Raw genomic sequence first — 18,212 nt, forward strand, 5'->3', positions numbered from 1 at the left:
CGAGTATTGTGAAAAAAAACATTATCAGTTCTGAAATCACGATGAAAAATTCCTATGGGACACACACACATATATATATATATATATATATTCAATTTCAGTACTTTTGGGTGTCATGGGACCTTTAAGTGTTACCACATGAGGGATGATGCGGTGTTAATTAGCTTCGGGAGTGAGAATAAGTTCCCCAGTTTGTGATTGCCCTCTGTGGTTTTCACGATTTTTTTTTAGTATTTCAAGCCAGGCAGTCAAGCTGGGAAACGTGTCCCTGAAACCACAACAAACAGGAGAAGCCCCGCCTTCCTGGGTAAGGGGGCGAGCAGGCCACGTCCCGGAGGGGGAGGATACAGAGCAGACAGGGCAGATTGCATGGGAGGTTCCTACTGCATCGGATGGGAGAGATCTGTGTGATCGAGGTCGAGGGCAGGCAAGCTTGCGGACGTGTGGATTGTGGAACGCTTCCGTCTGGACAGAACGGGAGATCGGCAGAGCACACGCGAGGTCGGTGTAAGGAACAGGAGCACACACACGACGTGGGTGTAAGGCAGGTGGCACCTTTGGAGGGAGGAAGGCGAGCACATTTTGAGCCTTCGTGTGGAAAGCTGCTTGTGGATTGCCTGACATACGTCTGCCCTGCCAAGAGAACTGACGGTGCCATTTGCACGAGTGTGCACTTGCTGGTGGAAGCGCTCCCCATTCCAAGTTTCACAACTACCAGCTCTGGGCCAAGCTGAGAACCAGTATCCTTAAAAAAACAAAATGAAAAGATATTCCCACCTTTTTCTTTTCATCTTTTCTTTTCATTTGGATAAACCCCCTTGTACTGTCCTGGTGCTGTGCTCCTCCGCCCGTCCGCCATGCCCTTCAAAGCATGTATTTCAAATCCCAGTCGATCAACATGTCCGCTTCCTCTTAAGAAGGTACCGATCCGCCGTCCCGGGGAGCTGGCGGTTTTAACCACTCGTCACCACAATTTGGGTCAGGCGGTTAACCTGAGCCAGCAACCCCCGTGGCATTTGATGATCAGGAGTGTGGAATGCGAATCCCCATGACACTCGGCGGGCAGGTGAAGAATCACTCAAAATAAAGATTAAACACACACACAAACACGGACACACACACACACACACACACACACACACACACACACACACACACACACACACACACACACACACACACACACAAAAACATAAAACTTGAGACCCTTTTTAGTCCAAAGAGTTCCCTTCTGATGACAAATATGAGAATGAATTGACCACTCGTGCTGTTCTTGTGGTGCACCTGAAGTGGAGCGTGGAGGACCATTTCGGCTCAATGAGTGGTGATGCTCTGATGTACCTTGTCTGTGGAGTGGTGGAGGACCATTTCGGCTCATCGAGTGGTCATGCTGTGATGCACCTTGTCTGTAGAGTGGTGGAGGACCACGGTCTGAGCGCTGCATCACCTGTATTACAGGATAAACAACAATTAGAAGATGTGTTCACTAAATGAAGATTTAAATCATGAACGACGAGAACAGCACTCAGGAGAACACACACCGATGCCAGGCTGAACACTTTACATTGTCTATCCAACCCACTGATGCGCTGGATCTGGATTCAGACATGAACCAAATTCTAATCGGCTTTTTCTTGCCACCGACAGAACTTCTCCACCAAGTTTTGTCTTAACTCGTCCACAACGTTTTGTCTTAACTCGTCCACAACGGTTTGAGATATCAAGCTGCACATCGTTTTGGCCTTATTTCTCAATGGTGAAGAATCTCTGAAAAAACATTTAAATTCTCGTCTCCTGATCTTCCCGGAGTCTCATCAATTCGTCCTTTTTTCACTCAACCTGTCCAGCAAGGTTTGTCTGAATCCGTCCACAACTTTTTCAGATATCCTGAACACAAAGAGACGAACAGACAGAAAGAGGTGAAAACAGAACCTCCTTCACCTTCGGTGGTGAAGGTAACTATGAAAGTACCTGAACACCAAGATACAAAACAGGTATGCAAGTACCTGGACATGTTGCTGATTCTGGACTTGTTCCCTGCGAACCCGCTCTTCTTGCTGTTGTTGGTTCTCTGCCATGAGAAGATGTGGCTGGAGGTTTTGCTGTTTCTGAATCAACCCAAACTCCTGTTTAACCTCATGTTCAGAAGCCACCGCATGCAAGGGTACTGGTGGAAACAGGTCACATGATATTCATTAACATCAAGGCAGATCAAAGATTCAACAAAATTATGAAATTCCATCGGATGATCATGACCCGACATGGTATGGTACCTTCAGCCCAAGGAATGCTGCTTCCATATCAAGTCCAATTACTAAGTGTGACAAATTAAACAAAAACATTCTCGCTTGCCTATAACCGGTTTCAACATGGCAAATTGAAAAAGGGAAGAGCACAAGAAAATAAGTGAAGCATTGTTTAGAGAAGAACTTGGCTTGGGATAAAAACACAAAAACATTACCCTCGTAAAATTATCGAAATAATCGTACATTTGGTGAAAAAGGTAACAATGTAAATATTGTTCCAGTTGTGGGGGGAGATATAAGAATTTAATAGTAAGTTTAGCAATGTGTACAGTTGCTTGATCCGTTGACGAGTAGAAAGCAACTCGATGTAACTAAGTTAGGGAATCTGTGAGCTTAAGTGTGACCACACGAGGGATGGTGTGGCGTTAATTAGCTTCGGGAGTGAGAATAAGTTCCCCAGTTTGTGATTGCCCTCTGTGGTTTCACGATGTTTTTTATATTTCAAGCCAGGCAGTAAATCTGGGACCTTGAGCGGACCTTGAGCGCCCAATGGAAATATGGTGGTGACAAATCGCAGAAAGAGCAGTGGGGGCGAGACCGGAGAGGATTTCCTGACGGTTAACGATTTGAGACGGTATGTAGACAGAATGACCACTGACCTGCCTGTGGTAAGAGAGAGTGAGAGGCCCAAAGCCTCACCGTGGGAGATACAGTGATCCTGATTGCCTTGGTCTCCACAGCATGAAGTCGAGTTAGGTGTGAGGCAGGAGCACCAGCACAGAGGGGAGAGCAGTACTTCATCAGGCTGTGGATGAAAGCTTTGTTTGTGGTCAGGAGCTCAGGTGGGCTAAGAAAGGACTTTGCACGACGGAGGATTCCCAGTCGGCGACTGGCTTTGGATGCCAGGTTTGAAATGTGGCTTTCCCAGGAAAGATCATGGCAGATAGTGATATCCAGAAGCTTGAAAGAAAGGACATCTTACAGAGGATTGTTGAGAAAGTATATGGGGGTTTTTCCAAATGGTCCTTTTGGAGAGACATAGTGAGAGTGTGAGATTTGTCAGGATTGAAAGACATGTTCCATGTGTTGGACCAGTTTGTGATTTTATCCAAATCTGCAGAGAGTGAAGAAGCTGCTGCTTGTGAGTCTGAGGGATGACAGATGGTTCAGCTGAGGGTGGAGTCATCAGCAAGGAGATGAAGGTTTTTTTTAAAGGATTTTCCATAAAGAGAGAAGGAGAATTTTCCAGAGAGTCGGAGAGATTAATCAGATCAATGATGAAAACCAGAAAAAGAACAGGGCCAAGAACGCTGCCTTGAGGAACTCCAGCCTGGACAGGAAGAGGAGAGAAGAGATAGCCATTTTGGGCAACACGTTGACTGCGACAGGAGAGGAAGTCTGCGAGCCGTGAGTGGAGATGTCCTTGGATACCATAGGAAGAGTTTACTGAGCAGGGCAGGGTGCCAGACCGTATTGAAAGCACGTGATATGTCTGGGGATGTAGCTCTGATTTCATGTCTGGCATTGAGTACCTCCATCCATTGTTGGGAGAGCAAAAGCAGCATATCCAGGGTAGAGTGACCTGGTCTGAATCCATATGGATGACCGAAAATCAAACCGTTGGAGAAGAGGAAAGATTTGATGTCGGAAGCGATGATGGATTCCATAACCTTGATGATGATTGGGAGAAGGCTGATTGGTCTGTAGTTGCAGGGATCTGTTTTTGCACCTTTTTTATGCAGAGCAGTGATGTTTGCTGATTTCCAAGCAGATGGCAGATGACCTTGAGCAAATGAGTGGGTGAATAGAACAAAGAGAGGGTGAGCAACATCAGAGGAGCAGGTTTTTAGGACACGTGGGCTGATGCCGTCTGGATCGGTTGCAGAATCTGAGTCGAGGTTTGATGGCAAGCTTTCCACCTTGTCAGGAGAAAAGGACACATAGTCCAGGAACAGCTGCTGGGTGCGATGGATTAGGTGGGTACAGAAAGCGACGGGTTTCGGACACAGGATTTCGATGCAACCACCAAATTTGGGCATTCAGCATCTGCGCCGATCTGAAGAATGGGCACAACCGTCAGGTGTGATGGAGGGACTATAGGTGGAGCCAGCGGCGAGTGGGTGGAGGAGGTGGAGTTGAGATCGAGTGGGCGGAGTTGCAGACAGGACCAGGTGGGTGGGTGGAGCCAGCTGCAAGTCGGTGAAGAAGAACAAGACGGCGTGCAGCAGGCGGAGTCAGGCGGGTGGGTGGAGTGACCGACGAGTGTGTGAAGAAGACGGGGCAACAGGCGCTCGCGGAGAGTGATCCAAAGCCAGGCAAGGAAGATGAGGATGACCTCAACGACTACTACTGACGGCTTCGCGATCCATCATTTATAGGCCTTGAGATGCAGGGTGGGTCGAGGCCCGTAAACGATGCGTCGTCACCCGAATCGGGTGCTCCTATTGAACCCCGGCCACCACACAACCCGACCGTCATGACCGGAAGCGGCTTCTCTGGTGCATCCGGCGATACCTCGCCAAGCTGTGGAATCGTCTCGTTCCGAACCCCGTAACATGAATGTCCTTGCACCGAACTCCCGGGCCGTGCTCAGGCGACTGGCCGAGATCCGCACCATGCCCGCTCAGGCACCCCTGGCGTACTGCGGTTGGCGCCGATCAATGCACTTGTCCCGTCTATACGCCATGCGGCCCAAGCGATCTGGGCCGTACAGCATGCCTCTACTTGGTGGCAGCTGCTTCGATGCGGAGGTGCGGGAAGATGTCTGCCGTCCGTGGGAGATATTGGTAGCCGCAGTAGCAAGCGAGAATTGATGGTAAGACGCCGTTGTGAACCAGCACGCAGACCCGAACAAAGATGTGTGCCATGCGCGTCCCATACAATTTGATGGTAAGATGCCATTGTATTCAGTGTGCAGACCCGAATGAAGATGTGTGCTGTTCGTGCCCCGTACTGTGCAATGATAAATTATCACGGGGCTGCACGCAGGTCTCCCATTGTGCATGCGGTTGGTGTCTATCACAGTAGTGATCTTCACAGGCGGTTGCCTGCGAGATGCCCGCCCTGATCTGTCATGGAATGAAGGAAAGGATTGGATATAATTATTAGATGCAGAAATGGGTTGAAAAGAACGCGCCTGTGCGCCCCGTACAGCATTGGCGTTTATTGTTTGGCTCCACTATTCCCTTTGACGCCATATTCTCGCAGCGGAGCCGTCGTGTGGTTGAGGCTTCTTTAGGTCTCCACGAGGACGCATTCTTATAGTGAAGGGTGTGACTGCAGTTTTTATCGGCGGCCGCTGCTTGGATTTATTTCAGGAATAAGATGAAAAAAGTTGGATTGAAGATAGAGATATAATCAGAGCTAACTATGAGATCCACACAACGCACTTCGTCCCGTTTGACCCATTAGACACGAGGGAAAGGTCTAACTGTACGTATATTTATGAAATAACTGTCTGGGAACCACTGCATGATGGATGCCATTGCCTTGGAGGCATGCGGTTTCCAGAACCGCAACAATATTTTATGCCCCACTTCCTCCCCAATGAAGTACGTAATAGATAGATGCTTGTTTTGTCGTTCAATGGACGAGCACTCACGTTTTGTCAGGGTACACTCACTGCATGGTGTATATTATGGTTTATTGAATGAAATTTGCTCGTGATTCATATCCCATGAAGGTCCAGTTCATGAAACATGCGAACCACCTGCTCAATCCGTTTACCGTGCTGATGCTGCTGCCCAGAGACCAAGCACACTCCGACATAGCCACCAGCAATGTAACTTGATATCAAGGAACCTCCAATAAGATCAGACTGACCAATTGCTACCTGCAACCTTGGTAGGACTTTGTAATTTATTCAGGGTGCCGACGATAGCACGCCGACTCCACAAAAGACACTGTGGGATCTACGTTGGCGACTAAAGTACGCCAACGGATGCAAGCAGAAGGGACACCCGGTCTCGTGGCCAGCCAATGGATGGCGCACACATTGATACTAAGCCTTGCTTGTGAAGCACCAGGACGACAGCTTTAAAGCTGGGCCGAGATTCAATCCTGGACGAGATAGCTTGGAGATGAGGCCATCCTGCCAGCCCATCTGAAATGAGTTCCTCCACAAGGAATTTCAAGGCAAGGGGGAGACCATTAGACCCATTAATTGTGTGCAATGGTTGTCCACCGATGGCTGCGTCCCATGTTCTGTCCTTTTTAAATGCTGGGCGCCAAGCAAGGTTAAATGACTCAGTCAGGGTCATGTTCATCGCCATCATCGTGGATATTGATCTTTGTTGGGCCGTTTGCCCCATGATGATCATTTTCATGAGTGGGTTCCATAAGGGACATTTGTGTCGTTCACTGCGCCGAGTTGAAAATCAAAACTAAAGCGAAATCACGTCTGGCACGAGCGAGGCTCGCACAGGCATCCAGTTTCGCTTGGAAATTTGAGGGAGAGAATTAATTTTTTCAGAGGAGATTAAACGTGTGCTCGAAATGGTGGATGAGCTCGAAATGGCGGACGAGCTCGAAATGGCGGATGAGCTCGAAATGGCGGATGAGCTCGAAATGGCGGACGAGCTCGAAATGGCGGACGAGCTCGAAATGGCGGACGAGCACGAAATGGCGGATGAGCTCGAAATGGCGGACGAGCTCGAAATGGCGGATGAGCTCGAAATGGCAAACGAGCACGAAATGGCGGATGAGCTCGAAATAGCGGACGAGCACGCAATGGCGGATGAGCTCGAAAAGGCGGATGAGCTCAAAATGGCAATCGAGCACGACATGGCGGATGAGCTCGAAAAGGCAGATGAGCTCGAAATGGCGGACGAGCTCGAAATGGCGGACGAGCACACAATGGCGGACGAGCACGTAATGGCGGACGAGCTCGAAATGGCGGACGAGCACGCAATGACGGACGATCACGCAATGGCGGACGAACACGAAATGGCGGACGAGCACGCAATGACGGACGAGCACGCAATGGCGGACGAACACGAAATGGCGGACGAGCACGCAATGACGGACGAACATGAAATGGCGGACGAGCACACAATGGCGGACGAGCTCGAAACGGCGGACGAGCACGAAATGGCGGACGAGCACGAAATGGCGGACAAGCTCGAAATGGCAGTTCTGAGGGAAGGTAGTTCGTGTGAAGGAAACGAGTCGAGGGTCGAGTTGGTTGCTAAGCACAGGGTGAAAGTTTCCCCCATTCCGAGCGGGCCCCCACCGCCAAACTCCCCTCACGAAGGACAAAGCGATTTCCATGGGATCTTCACCCAACAGTCGCAGATCGGCCTCGCAAAAGCCTCTCTCGCAAAAGAGAGGAGGTGAAGGCCGGGCTGGGAGAGAAGGTGAAGGAAGAGGAGGTGAAGGCTGAGGAAAAGGCCGGGCTGGGAGATGAGGTGAAGGCTGAGGAAAAGGTTGTGCTGGGAGAGGAGGTAAAGGGAGAGGAGGTGAAGGCTGAGGAAAAGGTTGTGCTGGGAGAGGAGGTGAAGTGAGAGGAGGTGAAGGCCGGGCTGGGAGAGAAGGTGAAGGGAGAGGAGGTGAAGGCTGAGGAAAAGGCCGGGCTGGGAGATGAGGAGAAGGCTGAAGAAAAGGCCGGGCTGGGAGAGGAGGACAAGGGAGAGGAGGTGAAGGCTCAGTCGAAGGTAATCAGTACACGGATAACCGCCGCACGTACGGACCCATGCGAAACGAGCGCGTCGGTGTGTGAGGGAATCGGGAAAGGAATGAACAAATGAAGGAACAAGGGAAAGAATCAAAGGGATAAACCGAGGGATGTTCGTAACTTTATTTAATTTATTCCATTTCTCCTGTCACGTTTTGAAAATAAAATACCTATACACCGTCCAAACGAGCGGTCATCCAAAGGTGGGAACGTGCCGTGCATGGACTGACAAACGGCACGGTTCAGATGACACGTGGTTCGGTAAAACCCTCATCACAAATGAAATACAATGAGGTGACCTCTCGTCGTTGTCCACCAGGTGTTCGCCAAGGTAATTATCAATCACTTTGCATTGAAATTATTCCATTTGAGAACCAAAGCGTTTCTTACCTGTTGCTGTTCTCTGTGGAAAAGCGCGCTTTGACCTCGTCGTGTGATTGGTTGATTCAAGGCGCTTCTGATTGGTTGGTTTGAAATTATTTTGTTTGTTCACTGAAAAAAAAATTTTTTTCTTGTTCGATTAGAAAATGTTTGTTTAATCGTTTATTTATCAGTGATATTTCCTTGAATGTAAATTATTTGATTTTAACTCACGTTTAATAAGTGTGACTGCACTCTGCGCCAATGAGGCCGAGAGATCAGGCTCTCCAAGGATGGTTTTTACTCAAGCCGTGACGCGTCACCACGCCAACCGGGATCATGCAACGATGACGACTGAAAAAACATGAACATGGATGACAAATGAAACTTGTAAGTCTCAACTATAAATGAAAAAAAAATCACGAACACAGTATAACGATTATGCAAGGAACTGTTTGTCGAGATAGAAACTGTTGCGAATCTGGAAGCCATGAGCACACAACATTCAGGTCCCATCGAACAGTTATATCGGTAAGTATGTGTTTATGGTTCGGGTCCCCGTCCCTCGTTTCATGGGCGAATAAATGTAAATGCGCTGTGAGTTACTTTGATAGTCAGGGTTTTCTTTCATTCTTTACAGCCCTCACAACTACGACAACGCCAGCATCACCTTCACCTCGCTCTGGCCGACGCCATCGACTTCGTGCGTGTCAGCACGTACGTGGGCGGAGCCCGCGTAGAATAATATTCCTCTGCCTGTTTGGTGGGCGGAGTTCAAGGAGGAGCCTGGTGGCGGCCCTCGACCAATCAGCGTGCTACGGGTGGGGTTACCGCCGCTCAGCCAATTAGATCCCGCGACAGGAGGAAAGGGGTCCACATGACGTCACCACGCCGACGGGCCAATCAATGGACTTGCCACTCGTTTTGGCCAATGACAGGGCGTCAAGCAGTTCTGCGCGCCAAAACTGTCCAGAAAGGGAGAGCGGGAGGGGCGGAGGTGTCTTTCTTCGATTGGTTTAACACGGCGCGTGTTGGAGAATGAGCCAGGCTGTTGCCGCTGTAAAGGGACATTTGGACCGACGGAAGCGCGGTGACCGTCCGCTCGGGTCGCACACGGTTCGAGTACGCTAGCAGCTCGTTCCGTGCGAGCATCTTCGAGGGTGAATTTCCCTGATAGTTGGACGACGTGGGTATTTAGGTTAATTGAAATTGGCAATCGACCCTACCCCACGTGGTCGATATATTGGCGAACTTCGGTCCAGTAAGGGACCCGTCGGCTCCGGAGTTATCCGGGGTGACGGCCTATAAATTCCGGGTGATCGGTGGAGCCGGCTCTACTGCTCCATCTAGCCGTCGTGCTCATCGCCGATACCCAGCCCCACAACAATACGACATATATACAATGTGGGCTATTAGAGTGACACAAAATTGTGAGCACGAAAGTTGTCGAGGTCTTCCATTCGTCTCCATGAGCCACTCATCACTGCACCGCCATCCAGGAGGACCGCTTGAGTGGAAAGACCTCCTCGTTGAAGGTGGAGAGTAAGACTTCTCCGAACTGACCGGTTCAGAAGACGAAATGCCAGTGTGTGTGTGTGTGTGTGTGTGTGTGTGTGTGTGTGTGTGTGTGTGTGTGTGTGTGTGTGTGTGTGTGTGTGTGTGTGTGTGTGTGTCCGGTGACCTGACAATAGCCTCTGGTGGTGTGGGCAGCAGAATCGATTCCGATAGGGCATGACCCGTTGTATCTCGTGAGACTTCTTGTTGTGAAATGGTCCCTTCGCGGGGCACAATGGAGCCAGGTGTGAACCTGTGACAGATGGTGGGGCGAGGCTGACTCAGAATCGGACTCGGATCCTGAAGTTAATTCTTGGCCTCTAACAGGGCCATACTGGGCCTGGCCCACTACTGTAGAGTAGTCGCATACTGTCGACAAGACAGCAGTCGCATACTCGAACGGCGTCGGTTTTCCTGCGAAGCTGTGAACTGGTAAACTTTCTGGGTTGGCACGATCCGTCGTCACGAGAAATCTGTGTCACCGGATACTTGTCACGAGCTTTGCATTTGTCTCTGTCACCCTTGAGGAAAACGAGGTCACCGATGCGGAAACGGGGAGTGGCAGTTGTGGTGGAATGGGCCCGAGGTTTCGCCCGAGTGCTTGGGCCGTGAATTGGCTGTCCATCTGACATCGGTAACTGCTCGCCAGTGAGTTGGTCTCGTTGTGTCCAGACCTCTCTAGCTGAGAGGTCGTCTCTACGTATACGCTGATTCATGTTACCTGTTGCCAATGCAAAGGTAACTTTAGATATAGGGCCACCCTCTGGGGACACGCGTAAGTATTCCAAGCCGAGCTCTTCAATAGCTCGTTCAGCCACCGGATTTTTCTTACAGGTTTTGCTTTGGCCGACCTGTAAGTGGCTGCCATGTCTTGCTTGTTGACGTTCCAACCTGTCCGTGTTTGTCCTTTCCTTCCATTGATCCAGCATTGACTGAACCAAGAGAGACTGGGAGGTAATTACCACACGAATTGACCTGTAATAGTCGGCACGCACCAGCGGTTAAACGCTCGGCCGCCCTCATTAAGATCTAATCAAGATATGTCTCTCCCTATTGGCTTATTCGACAGAGAAAATATATTCAGAATAATAATAATAATAATAATAATTATTATTATTATTATTATAATAATACCTTCTGTCTATCTATCTTTCTATCTATCGATCTTGCAGCTCCATATTTCATTTTATATTAAATGCTTCAGGTCCCACATCTCCATATCATTGACTTCCAAAAAGTTATTATTGTAATTTATCAGCAGCTCCATGCTTCATTGACTGGATCTGTCGTCTATAAGAATCTTGTATTATATTATTAATTAATAAATGCAATCAAAAATAAATAAGATATAAGTTCGGAATAAACGAAGAAATAAGTAAGCTGAAGATAAAGAAAGAAAGTAAAGAAGTGGAAAGTCATTAAAGCATAATTATATTGAAGTATTAATTGGTTTTTAGGTGGTAATTTAAATACTCCTTTCTTTTCGTCATCGTCATTGCTGACGCACCTGGCAACCTGCTCCTCTGCTCTTGCTCACCCTCTCTCTGTTCTCCTCACCCTCTCATTTGCTCAAGGTCATCTCCATCTGCTTGAAAAAAAAGGTGCAAAAACAGATCCCTGCAACTACAGACCAATCAGCCTCCCACCAATCATCAGCAAGGTTATGGATTCCATCATCGCTTCAGATATTAAATCCCTCAAATTTCTGCCCTGCTCCAGCTTCCCCGGTCAACTGTAAGTGTTGTTGTTGTGAAGTTGACTCGTCAAGGAGCAACAACCGCTCAGCCGTGAAGTGGTCGGCCACACAAGCTCACAGAAAGGGAGCTCCGAGTGCTGAAGCACGTAGCGCAGAAAAATCGTCTGTTGTCAGAAAAAAACACGACACCAATTTAACAACACCAGATCAAAATAAGAAAATGCAAAATGTTTTTTTTGTTATTTCGTGTTTTTTTTTTTTGTAGTTTTTTTAATTTCATTATATGTTATATTATTTTTTTTCTCGGGGAGGGGGCATGGGCTTGGGTTAAAAACATACAAAGCCATAACTTTTATTCTCGAGCGTTTTCTGCACTACCAATACTAAAAAAGACGCCAAAATACACCGATAAAGTACCACAATGAGAGATCACAAAATCGCCAATTTGTACTTCTTTTTCACTTTGTTCCTCTCTCAAAACAATGTAAAACTGTAGCCCGACCCACCTCAATAACGGCTGAAGCTGCGATGTTCATTCCAATGGGACGAAGTTACTTTGTCTCTGGGCTAGTGCACGCAACCCAAAATTAAAAAATATAGAAAACATAAATCACTTTATTAGGAGAACAAATTGAACGTTCATGTGGATTCAACGAAACCAGGCCAGGATCATGAGGTGGGGGGAAATAGATCGTGGACAGAACCATTCCAAATCATCCCACAAATCAACTGAAACAAGTAATAAAACAATTTAATCTCACAGATAAACTGGGTGTTGGCTTGTTGGTTAAGTGGCTACTTTGGGGCAAGGGTTCTGTGTTCAACCCCTTGTGAACTGCAGAATTAACTACCAAATGCATAACTTGTCACAATTGAGGATCTTTTTTATGTAAATTAACATTTTGAAATGTTTCACCATGGTATGGTTATTTCATTGTTGTTTTGGCTCTTGGCGGTGAAGTTTCAACACTGTAGTATTTGCCTGATCAGAGTTGACGATTCGGTTTATGTTTGCAATGATGTGCTAAATTTATCATTTAACGTGCAGTTTGTTGTTATAATCACCAGCAAATTGATTCACAGTGATATCGAGCCATTGTGTGCTTTCGTGTGTTTTGTTGTTTTGTTTCAAGGCTTTGTCTGTAAAGAACATTGTTCTGGACTCCCTCTGTAAGGAAGAGAGTTATGGACTCCGTCTGGAATGAACATTGTTGTGGACTCTGTTTTAGGTTGTATTTGGAGGGGGATCATTTTGTCTGTCAAAAGAGGTGGTGTTAACATTGTGCAGGAATTTAGTGAGGGCCACATCAAGAATATTGTTCGTATCTATAATTAGAATATCTGGAATATCTGGAATATTGTGTGCAGTTTTTGTCACCACAACTTAGGAAGGACATATTTGAACCTGGTGTTGGCTTCGTGGTTGTGGTGGTGGTTTTGGATTCTCGTGCCCTGAGTTCACGCCCCGTTGGCTGCTAAATTAACACCAAGTAGTTGCCTCAGCCTGTCATCCTTCTGAGGATGGCGAAATGAGTACCAGGGTCACAGCCAAAAGGCTCCGCACAAAGTGAAGCGGTGTTGATGGATTTATTGAAATCTGGTATTGGTGTGGTGCAGGCATGATGGGCCGAATGGCCTCCTCCTGTGCATAATTTCCTTGTAATCCTTATAATTAATATGCCACAGGGAGGGTTCAACGCAGGGCAACTCGATTGATTCCGGGCCGAGCTTGACTTAGCTATGAGGACCGGCTGAAGGAGACGGGGCTTTTACACTCGGAAAGGAGGTGGTTACTGGAGGATATGATCGAGATGTTTAAGATAATGAAACGTGGAGATAAAATAAGTGCAGATGAATTTTTTTTAACAGAGTCAACAGTGATGGGACCAGTGGCCATAACTTGACAGTTAAGAGGAGGAGAGTTAAGACGGGAGTCAGGGAGGGGACTGACTCAGAGAGTGGTTAATGCACGGAATGTTCGACGTGGAAAGGTAGTGGCAGCAGAAGCAGGAGATAAGTTTAAATTAGAATCCGAGTAAATTGAGGAGTTATTGTCTCTCAGTTTGATTGTGTTCTCATGGCAGATGTTTGTCTTATTATAATGACGGTTATAAAACACGTGATTTTACCATTTCAACCTTTGACCTGTTTATGTTCGATTACCTTTGTGAGTTTGTGACCACATAATGATTTATCCGTTTATTTGTGTCTGTAGTTACCGTTGTATAAAAGAGAGCACTCACGAACCTCCATCACCTTTGCTTGTTCGTGACAATCTTTGTACCACGTGTTGTAATTAACACCACGTGATCAGTGAACTCCACGTGCCAACTGATGCGAGTACAGAAGCTGTTCGTCACAATCACACTATTTATAGTTGTGGTGTTGGAATTAAACTTATAAGTGCTTCAACAACACACATAATTAAACTATACAAGGTCCTGTACTTATAGCAATACATTGTGTGGAGAATAATCCGTTATAAGTGCTTAATTAATCGAAATAAACAAGATCCATGTATCCACGAGGTCTCGAGCCTCTCCCTCGATATTAACGTGCGTTTCCCTAGCAACCACGTTCCTGTAACTCGTCTCCAAGGACGATCACGTGATCTCAGGACGCGAGCTCGATAGCCCCGCCCACCATCGCAAACTCCGCCCACCTCTTTTCGCCTCCAAATCGATCTCGAAACACAGTCGTCCGGGGAGGGGGTTGCCCCTCAAAATAGGTGTTACCTTTCTTCTCTGTGACATCGTGTGTGCGTCATCCACACCTTCCAGTCGTTCCCTGGTTATCCTGTTCAACCGTGTGACTATACGTCTATTAATTACGTACTCTTTGAACAATGCAACACTGGATATTAATTACGTACTATTGGAATGTACCTTTCGACCTTTGAAGACCCTTCAAGACCCTTGAAGACGTCGTAAACCCAAAATACCCCGAAGCCACTTGCAGTGCCTTTTGAAAGTCCCAATTAACCCCCCCCCCTTTTCAAATTTTTCATCTTTTTATTTTATTTCATTGTATATTATTTTTTTTCCACCTTTATTTACACATCATAACTCAGAACTTTCAAGTGAAAAATTCCACAAATTTCAGAAAATTAATTAAAAATACAAAACTGGAATATCTTGGTTGGATAAGTGTCCACCCCCCCCCCCCCGCCACCCCCATGATAATAGCAATTGTAAATGAGCTCAATTGTAACCAATCACCTTCAAAATCACACACCAAGTTAATTGGCCACCATTGTTTCCTTCGCAAACTTCGTTTGACGAAGGTTTTGTATTGACCCCTGTGTATTTATTTATTGCTAAATATGTGTGCGGACAACATTGCGCAAAAACTGCTGGACCAATTTGCATGAAATTTTCAGAGATGATGTGCAGTTACTCAAGGACGCCAGGCGAAGCTTTTGGGAGCGATCGGATCAAAGGTCAAGGTCAAGGTCACAAAAAGGTCAAAATCGTTTTTTTGCGATTAAAGTGTCAATTTTGTTTTGATTTACATCAAATTATCTCCAAAATGTTCAGTATTCAAATCCCGATCCACTGATATAGTGTATGGTATAGTGTTTGCAAACCTCGTTAGTCTGTGGAAGTCAAAGGTCAAGGGGGTCACCAAAATGGAGTTTTTGATTGGGAAGCGTTGTGGACAACATTACACAAAAACCACTTCGCAGATTGTCATGAAATTTTGTGGATGTGTTTGGCATCACGAGAGGACAAATCGATTAGATTTTGGGAGCGATTGGATCAAAGGTTAAGGTCAAGGTCACAAAAAGGTCAAAATCGTTTTTTCGCGATTAAATTGTCAATTTTGTTTTGATTTACAGCAAATTAACTCCAAAATGTTCAAAATTAAATTCCCCATCCTCTAATATGACACATGGTATAGTACTTTTGTCACCCAAGGCAGCTGTTGGGGGTCAAAGGTCAAGGGGGTCACACAAATTCACATTTATATCGGAAAGCGTTGTGGACAACTTAACGCAAAAAAACAAAACGCAGAGAGGCTTTAATTGTTTTGGATTTGTTTGGCATCACGAAAGGACAAATCCATTAGATTTTGGGAGTGATCGGATCAGAGGTCAAGGTCACAAAAAGGTCAACATCGTTTTTTCATGATGAAAACGGTTAATATGTTTCCGATTTACATCAAATTAACTCCAAATTGTTCAGTGTTCAATTCCCCATCTTCTCAAATGACACAAGGTATAGTACTATTGTCACCCTAGGTAGCGGTTATGGGTCAAAGTTCATGGGGGTCACGAAATGCATATTTGTATTGAGATGCGTTGTGGACAACTTAATACAAAGGTAACTTGTGGCTGCGGCGAAGGTATGCGCTCTATGAGTGCCCGTTCTAGTTTTACATTGTGGTTATTCTAATTATTTCAGAATAAAATCAGCTCTCTTCCTGAAGGTTTCTTCTCCTGGATGGTGCATTTCACAGCAAAGACTCAACCATGAGCCCCAAGGAGCTTTCAAAAGACCTCCTGGATAAAGTTGTGGAAAGGCACAGATCAGGGGATGGGTATAAAAAATATTTCAAAGGCCTTGAATATCCCTTGGAGCACAGTCAAGTCAATCATTATGAAGTGGAAGGTGTATGGTACCACCAAGACCCTGCCTAGATCAGGCCGTCCTGCCAAACTGGATGACCAAGCAAGGAGGATACTGATCAGAGGGGCGACCAAGAGGCCAATGGTAACTTTGAAAGTGCCACATGCCTTTATGGCAAAGATTATTCACTGTGGGCATGTGACAACAATATCCCAAGCACTCCACAAGTCTGACCTGTATGGTCGGATGGCAAGAAGGAAGCCATTTCTCAAAAAAACCCACCTTGAGTCCCGTTTGAGGGATGCGGAAACACTCTGGAGATTCTGAAGCCATGTGGCAGAAAGTTTTGTGGTCTGATGAAACCAAGATGGAACTTTTTGTCCGAAAAACAAAACGTTACGTTTGGCACAAACCCAACACATCACATCTTCCAAAGAACACCATCCCTAATGTGAGGCATGGTGTTGGCAGCATCATGATATCGGGATGTTTCCCATCTGCAGGGACTGGGACACAGACTCACACCTGTAATTGCTGTCAAAGGTGCTTCCACCAAGTATTAACTCAAGGGGGGTGGACACTCTATCCAACCAAGATATTCTAGTTTTGTATTTTAAATTAATTTTCTGAAAAATGTGGAATTTGTTTTTCACTTGGAAGTTGTGCGTTCTGATGTGTAAATAAAGGGGGGAAAAAATAAAATAAAAAGGTGAACAAATTATAGTCCTGACTAGTGCTGGGAAGGCAATGGCATGACACTTTGTGAAAAGAGAGAGAGAGAGAGAGAGAGAGAGAGAGAGAGAGAGAGAGAGAGAGAGAGAGAGAGAGAGAGAGAGAGAGAGAGAGAGAGAGAGAGAGAGAGAGAGAGAGAGAGAGAGAGACTTTGACTTTTATGTCCTTTTATTATAAAAGTATAAAACATTTCACAAGGCAAATTTAAACAAAGAAAGAAATCTTGAGGCACCATTTGCCTGAGGTTCATAAAAGTATCAACACATGAGAATCAAAGTGCCATTCTTTAAGTACAGGTGCTCCAGCAGAGTGAGAAAAACAATGAAGGTTCAAGGATCAATGATATTGTTACAACTCACAAAAAATGTGAACTTCATTCTCAACACATTTACACAAGACACCAACACCGCACTTCAAGTCTTCAAATACCGGAAGACAACCCATGTTTACATGATATGCATGTTCTAGTTTTATACGAGCAGACACCATGCCTTTGAAACAAAAAAGTGCATTATCATTTTTCTTATTTACCAATCTGGCTTTCCTGGTCTTATAAATTGCAAGCTTAGCAATTCCAAGTAAAAAATTCAAAAGCAAAAACACAGATTTGTTTCCTGTGTTGAGAGCAAGCCCATAAATAAAAATTGGAAAGGAAAAAACTATTTTAAATTTCCAAAAAATCTGACTCAGGTACAGAAACAGAGGCGTCAACCTGCACTCAATGAACGCATGATTCAAATTTTCGATATCCATACAGAAAGGGCATGAATTAGACACAGAGGGGTTAAATTTCTGCAGGAGAACCTGTGTGGCCAGGACTTGATGGACCAGTCTCCAATTTAAGTCTCCCGTGCGACCAACGGTCGGAAATTTGTACATCACCTTCCAATTGGGAGTAAGAAAAGCTCCTGCAGGTAAGGTTTCTTTCCAGTGGTTTCTTAACGGTGTCGTACAGCCCGGTAAACACACTTCTCGACAAATCCCATATAATGTTTTTGTTCCCCACTAGTATGTGCCCGCAAGAAATAAATAAATAAATATTAAAACTGCGAGCAAGAAACAACCACACAGGCTGTTTCTTCGCTCTCGCGTGCACGTACGTGCGTGGCCCGGAAGTTCGCATATCGCAATTACGATTATTCGCAATTTAGTTTTAATGGCCAATTATTCAATTAGCGCCAATGTATTTTGCCTTTTCACAATGTCGTCACAAGGAAAAACAACAAGAGAAGAGAAGAGAGAGAAAATTTTTTTACTTCCTGGTTCGGAGCATACCAGCTCACTCTGATGTTACCGAAATTTATGCACAGTCTCATATGAAAACGATCATAACTTGGGGCATTGTGTTATATCTATAAATGCACATAAGAAATCGAGAAATTATG

General features: G+C 45.9%; 1 protein-coding gene across 1 annotated transcript in view; it reads right to left on the reverse strand.

Annotated features, from left to right (window-relative positions):
- Positions 1 to 18,212, reverse strand: part of LOC147007922 (uncharacterized) — a 197,282-nt gene that overhangs the window by 128,624 nt on the left and 50,446 nt on the right. The window contains exons 8-9 of the mRNA XM_085865988.1: positions 2,007 to 2,167; positions 1,342 to 1,447 (exon numbers count right to left, since the gene is read on the reverse strand). Coding sequence (XP_085722114.1) covers positions 1,342 to 1,447; positions 2,007 to 2,167 — 267 coding nt within the window. The remainder of the gene's footprint in view (positions 1 to 1,341; positions 1,448 to 2,006; positions 2,168 to 18,212) is intronic.

This window comes from Eptatretus burgeri, chromosome 23 (assembly GCF_056783735.1).
Source record: "Eptatretus burgeri isolate ZD-2024b chromosome 23, Ebu_testis_v1, whole genome shotgun sequence".
NCBI classification, from domain to species: Eukaryota; Metazoa; Chordata; class Myxini; order Myxiniformes; family Myxinidae; genus Eptatretus; species Eptatretus burgeri.